Source organism: Musa acuminata, chromosome BXJ2-11 (assembly GCF_036884655.1).
Source record: "Musa acuminata AAA Group cultivar baxijiao chromosome BXJ2-11, Cavendish_Baxijiao_AAA, whole genome shotgun sequence".
Lineage (NCBI taxonomy): Eukaryota > Viridiplantae > Streptophyta > Magnoliopsida > Zingiberales > Musaceae > Musa > Musa acuminata.
In genome coordinates this window covers 10,388,522-10,410,769 of record NC_088348.1, presented here as the reverse complement: position 1 = coordinate 10,410,769, position 22,248 = coordinate 10,388,522, and the positions used below count along the sequence as shown (strand labels likewise).

The 22,248-nt window shown below is 36.1% G+C and overlaps 1 protein-coding gene across 1 annotated transcript; it reads right to left on the bottom strand.

The window, feature by feature from the left end:
• Window positions 1-16,836: 16,836 nt before the first annotated feature.
• LOC135627345 (uncharacterized) lies at window positions 16,837-22,047 on the bottom strand. Its single transcript, XM_065133412.1, has 3 exons — window positions 21,794-22,047; window positions 21,569-21,674; window positions 16,837-17,117 (listed from the first exon to the last, which is right to left on the bottom strand). Exons 1-3 carry the CDS (start codon window positions 21,926-21,928, stop codon window positions 17,035-17,037), a joined length of 324 nt encoding a protein of 107 aa, XP_064989484.1. The 5' UTR covers window positions 21,929-22,047; the 3' UTR covers window positions 16,837-17,034.
• Between the last annotated feature and the right edge of the window lie 201 nt (window positions 22,048-22,248).

Here is a 22,248-nt window from a genome sequence, read left to right as displayed (position 1 = left end):
ACTATTTTAAAGATATCTGCACCTATAATTTGATTTTAGTATCCAAGGATTTAAATTTTAAATTATACCATAATTATAATTTGATTTGAATACGAGAAAATACATTATAGTATTCAATGATTTAAATTTCAAATTGTATCACTTGTATCGAGCAGTACATACTAGTCCTCCAGTAGATCGATATACAGACCACCTATTATCGGACGATTCACTTGAAATAGCCTTATATCAAATGATACGGTGTTGTATCAGATGGTAACAATCGAAATTTTAATCGTACCGCCCTGTAACAATATTCCAACAGTCAATTTAATCATTGAAATCTTTTCTCATAAGCTTTTAAACCCATCATCTCACCTATTATACTCCATTTCACTCTCACACTCTTTTAGCAATGAGTAGCAAAAGTAGAAGCTCTAATATTCACCAATACATGCTTTAGGAGCTGTTTTGGACATATGTGATTCATAATGATTAACCTACGATCTATAAGGAAATCTAGGGGCGTCATCACGTGCATAGTGGAAGAATAGAAAACAAAATCCCCAAATTTCTCATAAATTATGTTCGTCGTAGTGCGAAGATTAGTGCGCAAAATCCGTAAAATCAAAAACTATGTATATGAAAGATTATGTTTTACCTAGGGAGATTGTATATCCCTGAATCTTTGTAGATTTATAGGATAGGATGAAAGAAGTCAAGCACCCTCCTCTCTAGTGATGATCCACACAATAGGGCTGCAATGACGCTCCTCAAATCTCCAAGTCTGCTATTTGAGGAGAAGAGGAGAGGAGATAGGAGATGACAACCAAGATAAGCTCTAGTCTATGAACCTTTGGTTCTCTCCAATTTATAGAGGCCCTTGTCAACTTAACCATAATGGATCCTACCCTATTGGATATTGGATTTCCATCCAACTATCTAAGCTTCTTAAATTAGTGGATCTCTATCCAATAATCTTTCATTGGCTCTTATTGGATCTCATCTATAGAATTCAATAATTCAGGAGCTAATTGGATATCCAATAAGATGGGGACTCTAACGGATATCTTACATCCGAACCTCTACTCGTCACAATGCTTACCATATGTGTGACCCTCTATGCTTAATATTGAGCTGGCCATGAGTCATACCTATCAAAACTCCTTCTAGCTCAGTGAATTATTAGACCTAATATCCTAGAGACCTACTAGGCTACTACGCCATAATCCCCAAACGATATAGGAGAATCCAATCCATTAGACCTATCTGTCCTCAATTACTGTGTATCTATAGTTTCTCATCCATCTAATATCCCAAAGACTGTATACTGGACATAGTACCATCAGGCCCATATAGTTTCTACTTGAATCTCCCTCAAATCGGATTCTCCCGGAGAACTCTTTCTCTCTCAATCCGAATGACCCTAGCTAGGGATTTGTTTGAGCAAAAACACATAGGATATTCTTTTCATGACACCAAGAGTGGATGATCCTCTATCAACACTCAATAGTATTGAAAAATCTTGGGGGTGACATCACATGCGCAGCGGAAGAATAGAAAAAATAAAATCCCCAATTTCTAAAAAAGATGTTCATCGTCGTGCGAAGATTAATGCATAAAAATCCGTAAAACTTAAAAATTGCGTATAGAATAGATTGTGTTACATATAGAGATTATATATCCATGAATCCTTGTAGGTCTTTAGGAGAGTGTGTCGGAGGTCAAGCGCCCTCCTCTCTAGTGATGACCCACACAGAAGGGTTGCGATGACGCTCCTCAAAACTCTAGACCTACTCTGAGGTAGAGAGGGGGAGGAAAATAGGAGAGGCAAACAAAGACTCTAGTCTATGAACCACTGAATCTATTTTTAGAGGTCCCCTATCAACTTAACCATAATGGATCCTCCTATATTGGGTATTGGATCACCATCCAACTACCCAAGCCTCTCAGATTAGTGGATCTTTATTCAATAATCTCTCAAGGCTCTTATTGGATCTCATCCATAGGATCCAATAATTCAGGGGCTTATTGAATATCCAATAAGATATGGGCTCCAACAGATATCTCATATCCGAACCTCTACTGATCGTAATGCCTACCATATGTTTGTGACCCTCTAGGCCCAATATCGAGCTGGCCGTGAGTCATATCTATCAAAACTCATTCTGGCTCAGTGAATTATTATCTCCATAATAATTCACTCGACTTATCGATTACGGACGTACTATGCCACTACGCCGTAGTCCCCAAACAATACAGAGGAATCCAATCCATTGGACTTGTCTATCCTCAGTTATTATGTACCTATAGTCCCTCATCCATCTAATATCTCAAAGACCGTATACCGGGCATGGTATTGTTAGACCGTATACCGGGCATGGTATTGTTAGACCGTATACTGGGCTCTAATCGGATTCTCCGGAGAACTTTTTCTCTCTCAATCCGAATGACCTTAGTTAGGGATTTGTCTGAGCAAGAACACATGGGACATTCCTCTCATGACACCGAGAGTAGATGATCCTCTATCGGCACTCAATAGCCCTCGTAAGGTTGACTACCACTCTTGAAGATCGGCTATGCTAGATCTGGGATATCCAAACCTATAAGTCTGGTATCAAAGAGTGGAGCACTCATATAAGACATCCTTGATGTCTCAAGTCTGAGGACCAGATACATCACTGGGATCACAAAATCGCTGTCTGACAATAAGGCATTATCAACCATCTAGCATTTCGTAAGCGGATCAATCAGTGAACTCATTCTCCATTGAGCACCTGTACTGTATCCCTAGTGTCCCTACACAAGCAGCTATGAGACCAGCTATATCAATCATATGGATGGGTATATAGCATACCGGTCTTTCTGGTTATCTCGAGTAACCTATGATTGAGATTATTTAGGATTTGTATTTAAAGGCGGATCGATTTCATTATCATGATCTCATCACGATTCGATTTTGATTACACGGATCTAAGGACATCACTATATATATATATATATATATATATATATATATATATATATATATATATATATATATATATATATATATATATATATATATATATATATATATATATATATATATGCAATAAGTAATATAAAATGATAAAATATCAAATAATATAATGAGCAAAAATAATGTGTATCATGTCATATATGTCATCACTCACGTGATTGGTTTGTAGGACACCTATAACTAGCACGATCATCACCACATTAATGTATCAATGATAAACATTGTATCAATGCATTATTTCGTGGGATCAATTGTATCAATGCATTATTTCGTGGGATCAATTTCATGATTGAGTCTAACAAATATATCATATTGGTATGTAGATACATAGGATCGAGGATCTTGATCCACCACCTATAGAGGGCTGTCGTTCATTTTGGTGACAGAATTAGCAATCAGGTATATATATATATATATGTGTGATTATTTAATTTATTAGAATCTTAAAGTTTATATTATAACAAAACAATCTAATAATTCAAATAATTTTTCTATAGATAATTCAATATTAATAGAACGACAATTCGTTTCGAATAAAAATTGCATAAGACTATTCCTTAAAACCTAATATAGATATATGATACTATTCTTACTTAATTTATATTGATTTTGCTAAACCATATGTATTTATTTTCTAACTTAAAAGTTATATTCTAATTATTCTTCGAAAATAAATAAAATATTTATTTATTTTCAAAGAATTTTACACCTAAATTAGGCGTATTGCTCGGTACATCGTATCGTACTATACCGAATAGAGCTCGGTACATCGGTGTGGTACAATATTATTATTATTTAAACATGAGTCTTATGGTCATGAATATTTAACTACCTTAGATAATAGAATTATATCTGACAAAGCAAAATAATCATAAACTTCATTAAGTACAATCTTTCATGGAAGATAAATATTTAGTATATTAACTCTAAATTTTCTTTTTAATACCGACCGTAGAGCATAATTAATATTTACCATTATTACTTCTTAAACACATATAGCATGATTTCATAAGACATTTTTAATCAAAATCATTTTTTTATTAAACATATAATTTTTATTATCATTTTTGAAATTACTAGCATGATCTTAATTTTTGTATTTTTCATTACATTATTAAACATTTAATTTTAAAAAAAAATTATATAATTTTTTAAATAAAATTAAAAATAACTCATGAAGAACATCAAGTAATTTCAAAGTAAACTAAGGGAGTTTCATTTGAGTTGTTTACCTCATTGTAAAAAACTGTTAAGGCATAGTTTGTCACCTCTTCTTGCGTTTATAGCAAGTAGTTGCGTTCTTTTTGTGCTTTAATTTTTGTTTCATGAACTTTTTAAATTTCATGAGTAGTTCAAGTTCACCATCAAGCTTATGCTCAAGTAATCTTCAATTGTTCTAAGTACCAAATCCTTCCTGTTCTTTGGAAGGTGATTTTGTTCATCATGTTCATTATGTGCATTATGCACCATTTCATATGTTATCAATGAACCGATAAGTTCTTTAAGTAAAAAAATATTTAAATCTTTTGTTTCTTGTATTGCCGTTACTTTCGATTCCCAAGTTTTAGAAAGTGATCTTAAGATCTTATTAATAAGTTCAAAATTCAAAAAACTTTTACCAAGTACTTTTAAACCATTGACGATATCCGTAAAATGGGTGTACATGTCAACAATGGTTTCACTTGCTTTATTCAAAAAAGTTCAAAATCATGCATTAAAAAATTAATTTTTGAATCTTTTAATCTACTTGTGCCTTCGTGAGTAATTTTAAGAATATGCCAAATGTCGAAAGCCATTTCGTAAGTAGAAACCCGATTAAACTCGTTTTTGTTTAAGGCGCAAAATAGAGCGTTCATAGCTCTAGTATTTAAAAAAAACGTCTTCTTCTCCAAATCATTTTAATCTTTTATTAGAAGAGAAGACCTTTTAAAATCGGATTCAACAATGTTTCATAAGTTCAAATCCAAAGAAAGCAAAAAACCTCTTATTTGAGTTTTCCAATATATGTAGTCCATCCCATTGAAAATGGGAGGACAAATGAGAGAGTGACCCTCTTGAAAGCTGAAAAGAGTCATTTCTCTTAGATGTTAAACCAACTGAGAAATCACGAGGCTCTAATACTAATTGTTAGGATCAAGAGGTTGGTCGGCACTAAGAGGGGGTGGGTGAATTAGTGCAGCGATAAAATAACGTCGGTTTAAAAACTTTATTGTGATAAAATTGGTTTCGTAAAGATGTTAACTTGAAAGCATGTTCGTAAAAGAATAGTGGATGTAAAGAGCAAGTAAGGAGGTTTGCAGTTAAAATAAATTACATAAATAAAATGTAAACCAGATTTTAGAGTGGTTCAGTCGTTGTGACCTACATCCACTTTGTCGATTCCTCTTCCATCGAGGCCATTGACATCCACTATTAGTCTTCTTCAATAAGCGAAGACCAACCACCTTTTATACCCCTCTTCTCCTTTTCTCGGGTTTAGGAGACAACCCTTACAAGCACTCACTCATCTCTTACAGAATTCTAAACTTAAGAGTGGAGGAGGGAATTTCTAAAGAGATTGCAGCAGCATTTCTTCACTTTTAAAATCTCTACGCTTGTGTCTTTTAACTAGGGATAAGAGGGGTATTTATAGGCTTTAAGTTGATTCAAACTTGGAGCCTAAAAACATCTTATCCTGGGTTTCCCGGGCATGAGCGGTACCACCGCCTGCGTTGGGCGGTACCACCGCCTGCGTTGGGCGGTACCACCGCCTACGTTGGGCGGTACCACCGCTAGTGTCAGTCTGATACTGACACTACACTCGGTAATACCACCGCCTGACATAGTCTTGAAGATTATGCCACAACGGTGTCACTTCTTTGGGCATTGTTTAGGCCTTTTCATTAGGCCCAACACAATTCTTACATGGGCCTAACTAGCCCCTAATTGGGTTGTCCTAAATCCAAATCTAATTAAGTACTAACTACGATTCCTAAGACTTTTGCTAAGCTAAATAAGTCCCTATGTCTTGGTTTCTTCCGGTAAGCTTTTGGCGATCTTCCAGCGAACTTCCGATAATCTCTCGGGAATGTTCCGACAGACTCCCGGCAAGCTCCTGGACTTCACGACGATCTTCTTGGGGAGTTCCAATGAGCTTCTCTAGTAAGCTCTAAAACATCTCGGTTGGTTCCACCAGAACTTCCGACAAACGTCCGGACTTTCGACGAACTCTCGAACTCCCAACGAAATCGCATCCTTGACTCTGGGACTTCATTTTGCTTCATGCCTTGCTATCGTAGTTAATCCTGCACATGTAAAACACACTTCAATCTAGACAATTAATACTAAGCATTAATCATGTTGTCCTGCATGACATTGGTCCCTCGACACTTCGTCCGATTCTTCGGCGCATCGTCCTCTCTTGCGACCTATTTCCCAATCGGCCAGTTGACTCCGTAACTCCGATATCCTTGGCGCAATATCTGCTCTTCTTGGCCTGATGCCTGAATCCATGGCCTGAAGCGATACGTCGACTAATCCTCCGGCCCGACGTCTAATCTTCTGACATGTTTTCCTCCGGCCCAATATAAAGCATCCTACGTCACTCAAAACACAGATTAAAATATAAACACTTATCAATTGGTTTCATCATCAAAATCCGAGATTCAACAGATTTTGCTAAACCATGTATATTTATTCCTAACTTAAAAATCATATCCTAATTATTCTTCAAAAATAAATAAAATATTTATTTATTTTCAAATAATTTTACACCTAAATTAGGCATATTGCTCGGTACATCGTACCGTACCATACCGAATAGAGCTCGGTACATCGGTGTGGTACAATATTATTATTATTTGAACATGAGTCTTATGATCATGAATATTTAACTACCTTAGATAATAGAATTATATCAGTATGACAAATCAAAATAATCATAAACTTCATTAAGTATAATCTTTCATGGAAGATAAACATTTAGTATAATAACTCTAAATTTTCTTTTTAATACGGACCGTAGAGCATAATTAATATTTACCATAATTTGATTCTATTTTTTTTAATGAAAGAACTACTATATCCCTTATGATTCCTATATAATCTTGATAAATTACATTAATGCACTTTATGAACTTGATATTTCTGATACTTTCAGTCTTCCCACGAGCTACTTTCATCCACAATTGAAAACTATGTATTGGACATATATCTTATAGCTTCTTGTTGCAACATATTTGATCTTAAAGTTTTATCAAATCACATATTCTTTCAAGGCTCATAGAATTTCTTTCCGGTCTCAAAATACCTATAGAAAGATATTTATTGGATTAGAAATTAATATATAAAAATATATAATAAATTAAATTTAATGTCATTCAAATATCACACTTGACCAAAAAAAAGATCAATATAGAGGACTTCATCATCTTGCATGAAGAACTATCATTTAACAAAACACTATCATCTTGGCTATCACCATACTCAACAAGTATTTGTTCAATGCTATGATACGTACCCTCATTTAAAACAACTCACTCACTAATGACATTAAATGTATCATAACCTTTAACTTATTCTTGTAATTTTTTCTTCAGCTAATTTATTTTCAAAGACATCACAATTATTATCATCTTCATGATAATAAAATAGACTATTCAAATATATGCTACGATTGACAAAATCTGAGCAATTTGGTATTTAGCTTTTACCTACACATGGTGTATGACTATCAATACTATTAAAAACTAAAAATACTTCTTCGGGAAGAGGATTATCCCTATAATGAGATCATTACAAAAATAAACATACAAGCTAAAAATTAAAAAAAAATTACATGTAAATTAATATTCTAATAGGAGAAAAATTAGCACAATTTTGACCTTTCTGTCATGGACTTAGCTGGTTTTGCCTAAACCGTACGGCACCCTTACGTATCCGTCCGCAAAGGTCAGCTCCCCGAAGCCTCCCATGGTCTCTTAGGACCCGCAAAAGAGAAAACGGGTTAGAGAAAATGCCTCGCTCGGGATCCACAAGCAAACATTCCAAGAAACACTTTATAGACAATGCAAATTATAAACATACTTTATAATCTATGAATATTTGCACAACAAATGGTCAAAATAATCCATTACAGATCGAAAATCTCTCACAAGTGTCCACATTACACAACCCTTATTTACATGCTTAAAGCGGCCACCAAACCCAACTAAAATGAGACTATTAAGCCTTCAGTTGTCCCTCCAAATGCTAGGTAAAGTATAAAAATACCAAAAGACAGGGACATACATAAGCATTAAATCAAACATCCTATTTAGAAGTTTGTCCGTGGCATTTCAGGATTGATTTAAGTGAAAATGCCCTACTAAGGTCTCATGAAAGTTTGAAAGTTTTTTTTTAGATAAAACATGAAAGAAAAATAATATATTTTAAAAAATATATATATTTTTTTTTTAGAAGGAAGCAAACAATAGTATAACAAAAACAGTGGAACTGAATATTCTTCAAAATTTATGCAGAACATCTATGAAACACATGGACTTGTGAAAATTATTTCTAAATTCTACTTATTTTGGCAAATTATAGAAATATATGAACCAATATAACGATAAAATGAGTTATAGACGATAAAGGTTTTACAAAGGAGAAAAACAATGAACCATATCATAAGCTAACATAATATTAAAAAGAGTGTTTAGGTCAAATAAGAGATTTAAATAGCATTGTCTTTATAAAAACCCAGAAAGATTTTAACCTCTAAACAATTATGAAATGATCAACAACTAACTAAAACAATAATATACTTAGTGAAGGGTTTTTATCTTTTTGATTCAATGCTCTAACACAAAAACCCAACTCTTTAAAGACACCATAACAAAGGACAAAAGAGAAGGAAGGAAAATAAGAATAAAATAATAGATAAATATAATAGAAGAAGAAGGATAAGAAGAAAAGTGAGAATAAGATAGAGGAGATGGAGGTCTTTATTGAGCTCAGCACCAGCCACCTCCCGTGGAGAGTAACCCATATCTTTCCTCAATTAGGTTAAACCCCTCGCGGATCATATCGGATGGAGTAAATAAAGTTGAACAGGCGATTCAAAAGATATGGTTTTGGGCTTAAAAAAGAGATATTTGTTGTTCAGGGTGTAAAACAGTCAATATATTTATTTACAAAAATAAATGGAAAAGAAAAAGGCTAATTGAAAAAAAAAGAAGAAAAAAAAAAGTTTGCATATATAAGTTGGTTTGTGATTTTGAAGATAATAAGTTTCAGTCTCAGCATATTGCCTCTTTAACTAACCCCTTCCAAACTTGATTGGATTATAATTCCCAGTACAATGTAAACCAAAATGATACTTAGCCCTGACATTACCTAAGTAATTAATTTCCTGTTTTTGGATAAAATCCACACAAAAAAAAAAATAATTAAAAAAAAATTGGATCAATGACAGCTTTGCCAATTGAACCAACACAAAAATGATTTCCCCTGGTAACCTAATTGTAGGAGGCTTTAACTAATATTGAACAATGACAGATTTGCCAATTAAACCAATATTCTATTGCTGGTACAAGGAACTAGCTCATGCATTGTGAGGAATGAAATGAGGGATGCATGCATAAAGCCAACGGTGATCTTGCCGTATTCTGCAGAAACTTTGGTACTCGACAGTTTATATACGGATCACTAGGTCGAGGACTAAGACATCTGGTTACGCTACAATGGCCTTCAACGCCAATCTTCTCCTCGTCACGGCATTCCTGTGTCTTCTGAGCGTCCACCATGGACGCGCCTGCTTCCCGGCCATCTTCAGCTTCGGCGACTCGCTGCAGGACACCGGAAACTTCATCAACACCTTTGCCAACACCACCATCAGCAAGCATCCATGGGGCATCACCTACTTTCATAAGGCGACGGGCCGCTACAGCGATGGCCGTCTGATCATCGACTTCATCGGTCTGTGGTCGCTTCCTGAAGAAACTCGACGCACTCCTCTCTTTGTTCTTGTTCCTGACATGGTCTAGGATGCCGGTGGCGATACTTGCAGCACAAGCGCTGGGGCTGCCGCTGGTGCCGCCGTATCGTGGAGGAGGAACTTTCTCACGTGGAGCCAACTTCGCCTTCGGAGGGGCCACGGCGCAGGACCGGAAAGACTTGGCCGGTCTTGGACTTAATGTTACTAGCTTTATGGACAGGTCCTTGTTCGTCCAGATTGGCTGGTTCAAGGATCTGCTTAAATCCGTGCCATCCCTTGCGGGTAAGATTTCACCGACTGAAAGTGTCATCTATCTTAGCTTCCGATGAGAGAGAGAGAGAGAGAGAGAGAGATTAACAGTCGTCGATTCTTGGATTGCCAGATCGCACGTTCTTGGGCAACTCGCTGTTCATGATGGGAGAGATCGGAGGCAATGACTTCAACGCGGCGTTGTCCCAGAACAAGCCGATAGAGAACATAAAAAATGCATTTGTTCCCGGTGTGGTCCGAACGATCAGCTCCGGTATCACTGTAAGTGTAATAACACGGTGAACGCTTGTTGTTGAGGAAGCTTTAATTTCTTCCATCTTTTTCACTTCATGTTTTGAACGCAAGACTTTAATCGAGCTCGGCGCCAAGAACTTCATCGTTCCCGGAAACCTACCGATTGGCTGCATTCCGGCGTGGCTGTCAAAGTATAAGAGATCAGATCCTGGGTACTACGATGCAAACGGATGCATCAAATGGTTGAACGACTTCTCGCACTATTACGGCAGCAAGCTGCAGGATGAGCTGAACAAGCTCAAGAGAGCTCATCCGGAAGCGAACATCTACTATGCTGATTACCATGGCGCCGGAATGAGGTTGTTCTCCAATCCAAAACAATTCGGTGAGCTTCCTCATCTTCCATGAACGCAACCTATGTTGTTCCTCTGCGGCTCGAGTGATAGCCACCCTCTTCGGTGATCTCTTTCTCTTCTCCTTCCTCTATTTCCACTTCAATTTCTAGAGTTAAATCTTTGAAGAAAGGTCTAGAAAAGAACAAGTTTGCTGGGATTTCGAGGTAGGAGTCCTCGTGAACGACTACACGGGAGGAAGACCACAATCCAAACTGCAGTTGGACAAAACACACTGCAATTCTACTCAGCATATTTAGATTTCCTCTTTGGTAGGCATAGAAGACCACTCTTCTAGGAAATCTAAATATTGACAAGAAGCAATATCATCATCTCCTCTTTTTTTTATCCTTGCTCAACAGAATGTCTTGTCACGGAAATGGTATTCTTTCCATCTTCACTGAGTAATTACTCTAAACCAATATAGCTAACATCTAACCAAAAAAAATAACATCTTACTTTCCTCTTTTAAGGACAATTCGTTGTAAAAAAGGCAAAAAAAAAAGTGATTCAGCTTCATGCAATGATTAACTAATTAAGTTGAAATCATTAATTCAAAATATTTAAGCTCATGTTCGTGACAGTATACATATAAAGCTAAGTCAATTTAGGTCCTTACTCACTTTCATGTATGACTAAATCAGACTTTTTTTTCCTACTATACATACCTCAACCATCACTCTGTTGCATTCGACTCATTGACTTCAGATACGTAAACTCAAATTCTTATAATAATAACATAGGTACCAAATTCTTATAATCCAATTTAAATCACTCCCCATGTTAGATTAAACTATCCTCCATCAGAACTCCTTATATTGTCGTTTATCTAAATATATAATTAATTAACGTGGATTTATTTGTGTTGTTGCAGGTATTGCAGAACGATTCGTTGCTTGCTGTGGAGGCAATGGTCATGGGTGCGATGAGACTGGACCTGTTTGCAGCAATCCATCAACCTTTGCCTCTTGGGAAGGATTCCACCCAACCGAGGCATTTTATCATGCCGTTTATGATGGACTCATCAGCGGGCCATTTGCTATTCCTTTGTTGAAGCAAACCTGCTCAAAGCATGCTCAAAAGAGAGCTTACACGTTGCATTATTAGCCATGACACATGATAAGTAGACCAAAAGATGCAAAGGCTGCAGTTCGCTGAGAGAATAAGAAGCTCAGAAACCATTGTTGAGGCTGCAGACATATTTCAAATAAAGCTTCATGCTTGTTTAATGATTGGTACATCCAAGTTCTCTTTCTCTCTCTTTTTTTTCGGTCTTTGCTCTGTGTGTGTTCACAAGTGAAGACCACATTTGATTCAGCTATGCTTTATTCACCATGGATCAATTAAGAGCAGCCATTCCACCACTAAAATCTTCCTAGGAACCAAATGTTGACCTCGGACACAATCAAGGGTAATCGAAATCATGTGGTGGAATGACCAAGAAAATTATTACATGCGAAACCTAGATGCATGAATATATACATATATATATATATATATATATATATATATATATATATATATATATATATATACATATATATAGTGGTGGTTTTCGTTTTTCATCATCATAGATAAAAATATTGAAAATAGAACTTTTGAAATTTGAGAAAATGTGATGAATAAATGATAGAATGATTTCATTTGCTATTTCGGGCTTATACTTAAAATATTGTCAGTGATTTCTGTAGTAATTTATAGGATTGTTATTTTTTGTTAGCCTGAGTTGGATTAGGATATTTATAGTTGTAACTTTCTCAATATATTGTCTCTCACCAAAAGAGATTATGGTAGTCATTAAGGTGTCTAGGTAAACTTTGATGTCAAGTAATTCATGTTGAAACGACTCAAACCTTTTATTGGGACTGCGTAAAAGTTAATATCTTTATCTATCAATCAAAAGATGCTTACAAAGCTGATCACTTCTAGTAGACATGGTAGAGATACCAAATAATCAACCCTAAAGCAATGCTTAACATGATGGGAGAATTGGTAGGATGGATAAAAAATAAAAAGATAGCAAAGACATAAATAGAAAAAGTGAGAAAAACTTGATTTTGTAGAAATGTTAATTTAGCCAATAAATAATAAATGTTGGAGCTCAACACGTACCTCGATGGTTAAGGAGGAGCACTTTGAACATCTAATTGAACAGAAGAGAAGAAAAGAAGATAAGAGATTATGATATGATGTTTAGCAATCGATCAAAGGGTCTTTGTTACAAGTTGGTTGAGGAGAGGACATGAGAAGAAAGGATGGTAAGAGATAATCTTAGACTTGCTTCAAGTCTTCTGACTCAAAAAAATTGTAGTCTCATAATTGACCTCTTTATATAGTTCACAAACATAAGAGAAAAAAGAAAGTAACTAATAAGAAAGAAACAAAAATCATCTTTTAATCTTGTAAAATAATCTTCCTTCAATGCACATGATGTCCTTCCTTTCTTGTAAGATGATGATTCTTATAATATTCTCTTTTATTTATTTATTTTATTGTTAATGTAGGAAATAAGATCTTAACTGCCTAGTAGGATGTTGTCAAGTGGCAATCTTAAAACGTTAATTAAACTCGAATCCAAGTTTATCATCAATCCAAAATGATTCGAGTCAGCATTTTTTTTCTTTTCACATCTGTGAAATGTAGCATGATTTCCTTAAAAGATTTAACGTAAAGGAAAAGAGTACAGTGTAACATTTAGAAACCATTGTCACTAATCCACTAAAATTATTTTGAAAACAACAAAATGAGTTGGAATGACTTAAATATTGAATAAATATATAACCCTTTTTCACAATCAAAGTGGTCATTTTCAATCACCAAAATATCACCACTCGAATACTTAGAAGTTTCTTTGACAGCAAGAACATCCATCCACATGTGGTGCTAAGTTAATGATTCTTGTCACGTACAAGTGCTCTCTACAAACTCGTGTGGCTTCATGCGGTGGGCACACCTCTATCGTATCAAACACTTGCAAGTTGTTTCAAATCACTCTCGATGTAAGAATAAATTGTTAAGAGTGTTAGTAGATTTCCCAAAGCATCTGAGTTGGCTTATAGGATAGTAACGGATTCATTCTGATGCCAAAGCATCATTCATTCTGAGATATTCTAAAGCAGCCTCACTGAAGACAGAATAATGCTGGATTTCTCTAGTGCTACATGTAGCTCTCCTACAGGTGATTCAAACTGCTCAAGCCACTAGAATGCAGATTGGAACATTAATGCACATCCATCCCCATCATCGCATTTGATTGTTTGTCATACGGCAATGATTTGTACAAATCCACTGTTCACCATGAGCTCCACCTATTCTTTGTTTGTACTTGTTTAGCAAGAAAAAATTCCTCTTGTAATAATGTTGGAAAAGCATCAGATGCCAACAGGAATTTTTGCCTATATGTCCTCCAATGTCACAACTCCTCTATAACAGTGTACAGCTTTTCTATATTTTTGCAAAGGTAAACAAGAATTTTATTTAGGTATCCACAAGTATATATCTATATTTTTGCAAAGGTAAATAAGAATTTTATTTAGGTATCCACAAGTATATATCTATATTTTTGCAAAGGTAAATAAGAATTTTATTTAGGTATCAACAAGTATATATCTATATTTTTGCAAAGATAAATAAGAATTTTATTTAGGTATCCACAAGTATATAGTGGTGGTATCACACAGAAGCCTCCACTGCAAATATACCATTCAGAAACAGAAAATTATGCAGGAATGAAATTGGTAAAAGAACACCCTATTTCAGATATACAATAAATTATATTCTGAACTTTTATCTTCTCCTTGCTCTCACTTTCAGCAAATGCATCTTTGCTGTTGTTGTTGTTGTCTTTATAAATTCTACAAATCACTGGAAAACTAAATGGACTGTCTTGGACATTGTAGCTCTAGTTATTTTGTATTGGTCTTCCTAATTGTCCTTGTGGTATATTTTATTGAATGAGATTGCAGTTCTCATTTGATAAATCTATTTATGACAAACTAGTGTTTTAATAACATATAGTATTTTACTCTTCAAGCATTAAACCCTAGTTTTTTCCCCATAAACTTCTGGTTTCATTGGTAAGTTAAGGTATTTTATATACCTTCTTGATTAGATATAAGTCAAACTTGAGTTATTTATATTGGTTATAGAAATCATAAGTAGAAGTGAGAGAGAGAGAGAGAGAGTATATTATCTATTTTGTTTAGGTTTCATCTTTGTTATATGCTGCCTTCCTTTTCAGTTCATCCTTTATTTTAATTTCTTCTTCCTCATTTTATTTATTTGATCAAATTTGGGATACATGTTTTACTCTTCGTCTGCTGTTGCACACAACCCAATCGGCCAACTTTTCTTCTCACCTTCGAAGCATGCGCTTATTGCGTTAGTGCTCCATTCAAAAAGTTGGATATGGTAAATACATTCTTAACCAGTCTTTAGACCGAACTGGATCTAAAGAACAAGAATAAATCTACATAAAAGTTACTTCAAACCTTTTCTAGTAAATTTACTTCACTACATCAATTAAAATAATCATATGGCTAAAATGTGAGTGGATATCTACCAGTCCTACCAAGCTCCATGGTTTGTCTTCTTCCTTGTTAGATTTGAGAATAGCATTAGATGCCAATACTTCCCACATGCCGTCTTTATTATTTTTCCTTCTCAAAAGAGAACAGGGAAGATATTAAGCCAGATTCCTATATCATTGACTTGAGTCAACAAAGGGCACAAGACTCTATAAAAGCTGAAGGGCAGCACAGCAAGTTCAGCAGCAGCAGCAGCAGCAACCCAGCACACCTCCTTGAGACCTCCACTTCCTCATGGCGCCACAAGTTCAGCAGCAGCAACCCAGCAAGTCGACTGTCCTTGACAAGGTGGGCAGGGAAGCATTTGACATGATAGAGGTGTCCTCGGGCAGGAAAGGAAGGCCGCTACTACCTCGCAGCTTTCACCACCACAACACTCCTCAAAAGAAAGAGCCAATGCTCGACAGCATCCAAGCTGCAAAGCAGTTTAATGGAGTTTTGTTTGTGGAGTCTGCTGGCCTCAAGCAGCGACACGAAGAAACTTTTCGTGGGCTTACCTAAATCACCTCTTGTTTGGCACATAGTTTCTTCTATAGCTACTGTGTCTCTCCTGCGACATAGCTAGCCGAGGAGATCCATGAGATCTGCATCTATATATTTAGTGGTGTGCTAGAAACAGTGTGCTGCTCTTGTAATTTCAATAAAGATCTTGATGTAGAAAAGCAGTGTGAAAAAGGTCTATAAAGGTCATCATCTTTTTTGTGAATGCTTAGATGTTTATTCTACATGAAACAAGCCTTTTGACAGTCCATGGAATCCAAATTACAGCAGAAGAATCTGTATAACCTAGGGTGCAGGAAAAGCCTGTGGAGTCACTTGCGTAAGTTTCTTTAATGAACAGGAAATATTTAGAGCTAAAACTAGTATTTTTATTGCACGAGGATGTGCGACCAAATGATATAGCATACCTTCATTCACGGGAAATAGTTATGCAACAAGGAAAGATTGTTGTGGTTGATATCATTGTCCTCAACTAATGTATTCAATATCGAAGCTCACAGATAACAAAAAAGTTGGGGAAGAGTTGAATGATAAATGGATTGGAACAGAGAAGGGGGGACGGTTAACTGTCAAGTTGCAAGTCAAGGCTATATCATACATGGTGGTGATCGAAAATGATCACTACTTCTTAGTCACTCTCCATCTTTTTTTCATATATAAATATTTTCGGCAGCTCTAGTTTTCACCTTACTCATCTTTCCTTACATTCTTAAGATTTATTTGCGTCCACTTCTTCTTATGGGATAATTTTGGGTCGTACTTCTTGGATGATAGATAATAGGTGAATTATGTTAAAATAACATGAGGATGATTTTTGGTTCACATGGAATGTTGTACTCTCTGCTCATTTTTCACCGCCCACAGAAGCCTTGTTAGCTACTATCACAAAGACAAAACTTCAATCAAGATTAGGATATTCTTCCTGATAGATAGATAGATCATGAACTATAAATACATTATTCGAGCCTAAGTTTAAGCTGAAAGTGCAGATGGGGCCAAGATATACATGCCGTGTAGACGATCCTAAATAAGATAGACAAGCCAAAGATCCGGAGTATAGTACAGGCATCAGATTAGAGGGAAGCACTCACGTAGTCATCCAGATTTGAACAAGAGGACAGCCTTCGAATCCACATAAAAGTAAAGGAAGTGGTTGGTCTCATGCGTTACATATGATCCTGCACAGCCAGAAGCCAAATTAAAAAGAATTGCTCTACATAGTTGAGAATCTTGTGGTGAGAATGCAGGAAAAGATGAATGGAAAATCATAACAGGAATTGCCAGATTGATACATCTTATATGGACTTCACACTTCCAGATAAAATTCATTAACCTAAAATAGTTTGCACAAATACCTCATCAAACACCGATGAAAGGTATAACATAACCTACAAGAAGTTGAAACAATGTTAAAAGAGTGACGACTCAAGTCGTCCTTTGTCTATGGTGGAGAGTACAACAGCGGGACAAATCTGAAGGCATGATTCTCTGACAAAGTCATCAAAAGCTTTTCAACTTTCACTTTTGGAAAGCAACAAAGTAACAAGAATTTAGGACGAAGAATAACTGATAGGAAGCCAGCTTAAGATATACGAATGTACCGGACAAGAAACATAATTATGAAGCATGTATATCGATATGGAATAGCAACACAACACAAGACAAATAGCACAGTACAGCAAATCTTGGGAAGAAAAAAGGATTTGCCGTGGAACCAGTCCAACCATGGACCAGCACTGACCAGTAATAGCCAGCATTTTTTTGTGACACCAGAAAATTTGAGTCAGTAAACTGGCCAGTTTACCATTAATAAACCAGTCCGATAGAATACTGAAACAGGTAACAAACTGAGATTTAAATCCTTTGTTTTCTCTTCAAAACAATAAATTCTGAGTGACACCGAAAAATACCATCCAAAAGATAGACAAAGTGTTCTGCCATAGAAAGTGATAATTATAACAAAACTTAAAAACAATTACTATTGTGAGAATAGTGTGGTTTAAAAATCACATATGTATATCTAACTTAAGCAACCAAATGTATATCTAACTTAAGCAACCAAATGGCAGAAACAAGAGCCAAGAGAAATTCTATTTAGAAACTTTTGGCCATAGATTTTTCCACATTAACGATAAAATAATAGAATACAAGGCACCAATTAATTTCTTTTTTAAACTTCTCAACATTAACAAGATTATAGATCAAAAGACAATACATGACAAGAATTCAAAAACTGTTCTAGCATTTTTATTTCAAACCAAATTTTGTGAAAGTGTAGTATTTCTTTATCAAGAAATAGAAAATGGCAAGGCATAAGCCCAAATTGCTATATGCAAAATCTAATCGTATAATTCCAAAGTATTGTGTGTGCATTTCGGGTGAATAACATTATATTAGATTCTATAAAACCTAGAATGTAAAACATTCTCTATCATGGTTCAATTGCAGAGATATGGTGTTAGCTTTGTGCACTTTCTAGTGTGACAAGAGAAGGATTAGTCAGTTCACCATTTAGGGATTACAATTTAATTATGAAGAACTGAATGATTAACATATGGATCTATAACTCCACAAATCAGATGCATAGTCATAAGAGGAAGACTTCACAACTAGAGAATATAAAAAGTTGGCTACCTAGAAATGGAAAGAAAATTTTCAAAGTCCTATCCAACAAAAAAGAGCAACCAAAAGATTATTATTGCAAACACTCCTTGATCAATCTTAAATTAAGAGTCTCACCATCTTGCTAACCTCTTAAAAATTTCTGAATGACTATTCCCATTGACTATAGGGCAACATTCCAAGGACAGCAAATCCCACAATCCATCACTCATTCATTTAGTACTTTGCTATACATGCACTAGATATTGTTCTCTTTTTTGACTGTGACCATGAAGGTTTAAGATTCCTTTTGGCACTAGCTGATCACTAACCAAATTGGCCTGATCACCTTAGAATCTTAATTATTTAAAAAAAAACCTAAATCTTTGAAAAATCAGCATAATTTTATGTTTTTTAAATCTGTTTGTTTGATTTTCAAATTATTCTTCCACGAACTTCCATCAACCAATCTGACTTAGCTATCCTTGTTCATAAATCAATGTACCATTATAATATGGTGTCCAAAACATGCAACATCTGAACAATGATGTCATGCAGCACCAGTATATTGCAATTAGCAAATTGAACAGAAACAGCAGCAAAAATGTCTATGGCTATGCAGCATCAAGTTTTCTACGGCCTCACATCCTAGAGACAAAAAACCTTCAGCTAATATTTTGCATCAACTGTTTCAACTGAATATATTCCCTTCAAATAAATGAAACACATCAAATGTGGCACGAGATGGAAAAAGTTTGCTGTAGTGCAACAAAGTGATCAAGAAATGCAGTAGACAGAAGACAATGGATGGAAGCAACGTTGATAATTCCCTCCATTTGTAATATAAACATAGGAAATAAGTATAGCATGAAAAGTATTATTAGAGGAATAAATGAGCTGAGCTGCAAACAATTACTATCATGAAAATGTGTATGAATTCTTAAGTACCCTTCATTAGAATGAAATTACCTGTATGGTCATATGTTCAGTGCAACACTAATAGGATGGGTAATCCAGGACTCCAATAATACACTCAACAACTCATAGTCACACAACCAAGAGATACATATCACAGGTAAACAGGTCAGGATAGTCCCACTTCATGTCATCTTATGCAGGTGAAAATGATGTTACACTGAAAAGTTTTGGGGCTTATGGGGTGGGGAGGAGGCATTAGGCTACTAAACATTAATTACAATTAATACCCTAAGTTTAGATGTAATCCAGAAGCATTTATCAAAGATAGCACATTTGTGATTAATCACTACGATTACAATGGCGACCTAGGTGACTAATGCTCAAATCAAGAAAGAAGTTTTTCTAGGCTAGCAATCTTTCTACTTACAAGTATAATAAGGCTATTCTTATTGACTCTCTCTAGACACCATATATGCAAGAGCATCATGCATCCCACCACCTTTATTTTTTTGCTTGACTTCCAGTTGCTATGAATTTTTTATTACAGCCACAGATATAACCTCTCTGCAAGGCTGTGTACCCCTCCCAAAATCCCACATTGGAGGAAACTTCATGAACCGAGTATACTCTTTTTAAAGTAAAAAATGAAGGTCGCCAATTAACTAAGCAAATCAGGACAGGGAGATTAAAAAAAGGTGTGATTTTTCCCCATGACCTATAATAAATCTCCTATATACTTAGCACAATAGTTCGAATATGTAATCAAAGTATGTAAACAAAAAGGATATCCCTTTACACTTATCAGCTAACCATCCGAGTCTCCTTGATGACACAGCAAAAAAACTCATACATGAGACTGACTGAGACTATAATAAAAGGACTCAATAGAGTATATAAACAAAGAGGTCCACAAAGGAAGAATATTAAACTCAAGTTTTAGAGCTAATAAATTATTGTAATGAAATAAACTGGAGTAAAACATGCAGAAGCCTACTTATTAGGGTTCAGTTAGAGGATAGACCCAAATTGTAATATTGGAAGGATGAACTTTGGTGCAAGATAATCAATTCAAGAGAACGAACCCTGGATTCCATGACTACCTAAGATAGACTTTATCTATAGATGCAGGGCCACAAAATAATAAGTATTATAATGAGAAATAACACAAAGCATGTGATTTGGAGGGGCAATGCACCAACTCTCTTTTTCCTCTGTAAAATGTAGAGGTACAGGGGGTTTGCTCTTGGCTTGCTTCCACATATCAGAAGACCTATAGTGATATGCTGGTCAGCTGGAAGATTTCAAGTTCAAAACATTCGCTGCTGCCAACTAGAAATAACCAAGCTCACTACTACAAAAGTAAAAACTGACTTGGAAAATTATTACCAGTATGCAATCAAACCATTTGGTAACTGTGCTCCGATACTCATAATCAGCAAAACTTGTGTACAACTGATAAGAGATGAGTAAAAATGAACATATATTGAAGAACCAACATGGAAACTAGCGACATGTCAAAAGGTGAGGCAAGCTTGCAGTCAAAAATATTCTAGCAAACTTGCAACCAGACACGTTCTGGAATAACTGTAAGCAAGAATCAGCACTAAATTGCTTAACCCCATTTCTTAATATTAGGATAGAGATCTTAAAAGTTCTGCAATCTGAAGCTTCGTGTGCTTATCTATAAGTTCAATTATGCTCAGAATGGCGCAATATCCAAAGGCAAAAACCACATCGTATTCTAACTAACATCGTTATAATGCTTCAATAACTCTCCGATTATTAATGTTCATCCTCACAACCAATGCAGCTAAATCAGTATCTCTGACATCACTCTGAGGCCACAATCTACAGCTAAGTACAATCTGAGGAAGAAATCAGCATTATCGCATGTTTATCATCAAAGTTCTCCAATGTCCGTAACTAAAACTGCTTGCAATTTGGCCTGACCAATCGATCAGTTATCACTCCAATATTCTACGGGTTTATCTCTACGAAATAAAGCAAAATGTGAACTAAAAGATGAACAGAAATTTCGAGAAAATGATTCTAAGTTTCAGAAGGTAAGAATGAAGACGAAATACGAAGGGAAAAAGGAAAGGATGGGTACCAAAGTTGCGACCAACAATGCAATGCCACGTTGCCCCGTACTTCTTATCGAATTCCTTCTTGATGTACTCAGCGATGTCCTTCTCCAACCGGTGCTTCTCGAACGCCTGATCGCAACAACAAGATCACGAAGAAACGAATCAAAGGAGAAATCAATATTCCGCGAGCAAAGTTGTCCTCCGACCGACGAAGCGGAACGAAGGAGGCAAGATCAAAGGAGGCGTACGGCGCGGGCGCAGTCGATCGCGTCGTTCCGCATCTTCTCGCTCATGTCGATGCTCTTCAGCACGATCTTCGGCGACGCAGGCGCTGCCGCCACCAGCGCTGACCCTCCCCCGCCGCTCTTGCTCTCCTCCGCCATCGCTCTGTCCTTCTCTTCGTGGAAATGTCGGAACAAACGAGGAGAGATCAGAAAGAGGGAGGGAGCAGACCGAAGAAGCTTCAGGCCGAGGAGGATAGCAGAGGACAGGTCGGGGTGTCGTCACCACCATGTGAAGCTAGGATGACTCACCGCGTAGGGTGGCCCAGCGCCGCATTGGGCGGTGACCAGACACAGGAAGAGGACCTCCCATTGGTTGCGGAACGCGGCGGGTCCACTTCGAGAATCTTCTCCTGTGTTTGGCGGCGCGGTTGAAACACGTGATCCGCTACCAACGTGGCGCTGACGTAGGTGAATCGATC

Bases quoted from the DNA above. Each gene is read 5' to 3' on its own strand.
- LOC135627345 (XM_065133412.1), bottom strand. From the start codon at position 21,928: ATGGCGGAGGAGAGCAAGAGCGGCGGGGGAGGGTCAGCGCTGGTGGCG. The intron at 21,675-21,793 runs GTACGCCTCCTT...TGTTGCGATCAG, and splicing joins CGATCGACTGCGCCCGCGCC to GCGTTCGAGAAGCACCGGTT. The intron at 17,118-21,568 runs GTACCCATCCTT...CTGGCTGTGCAG, and splicing joins CATTGTTGGTCGCAACTTTG to GATCATATGTAACGCATGAG.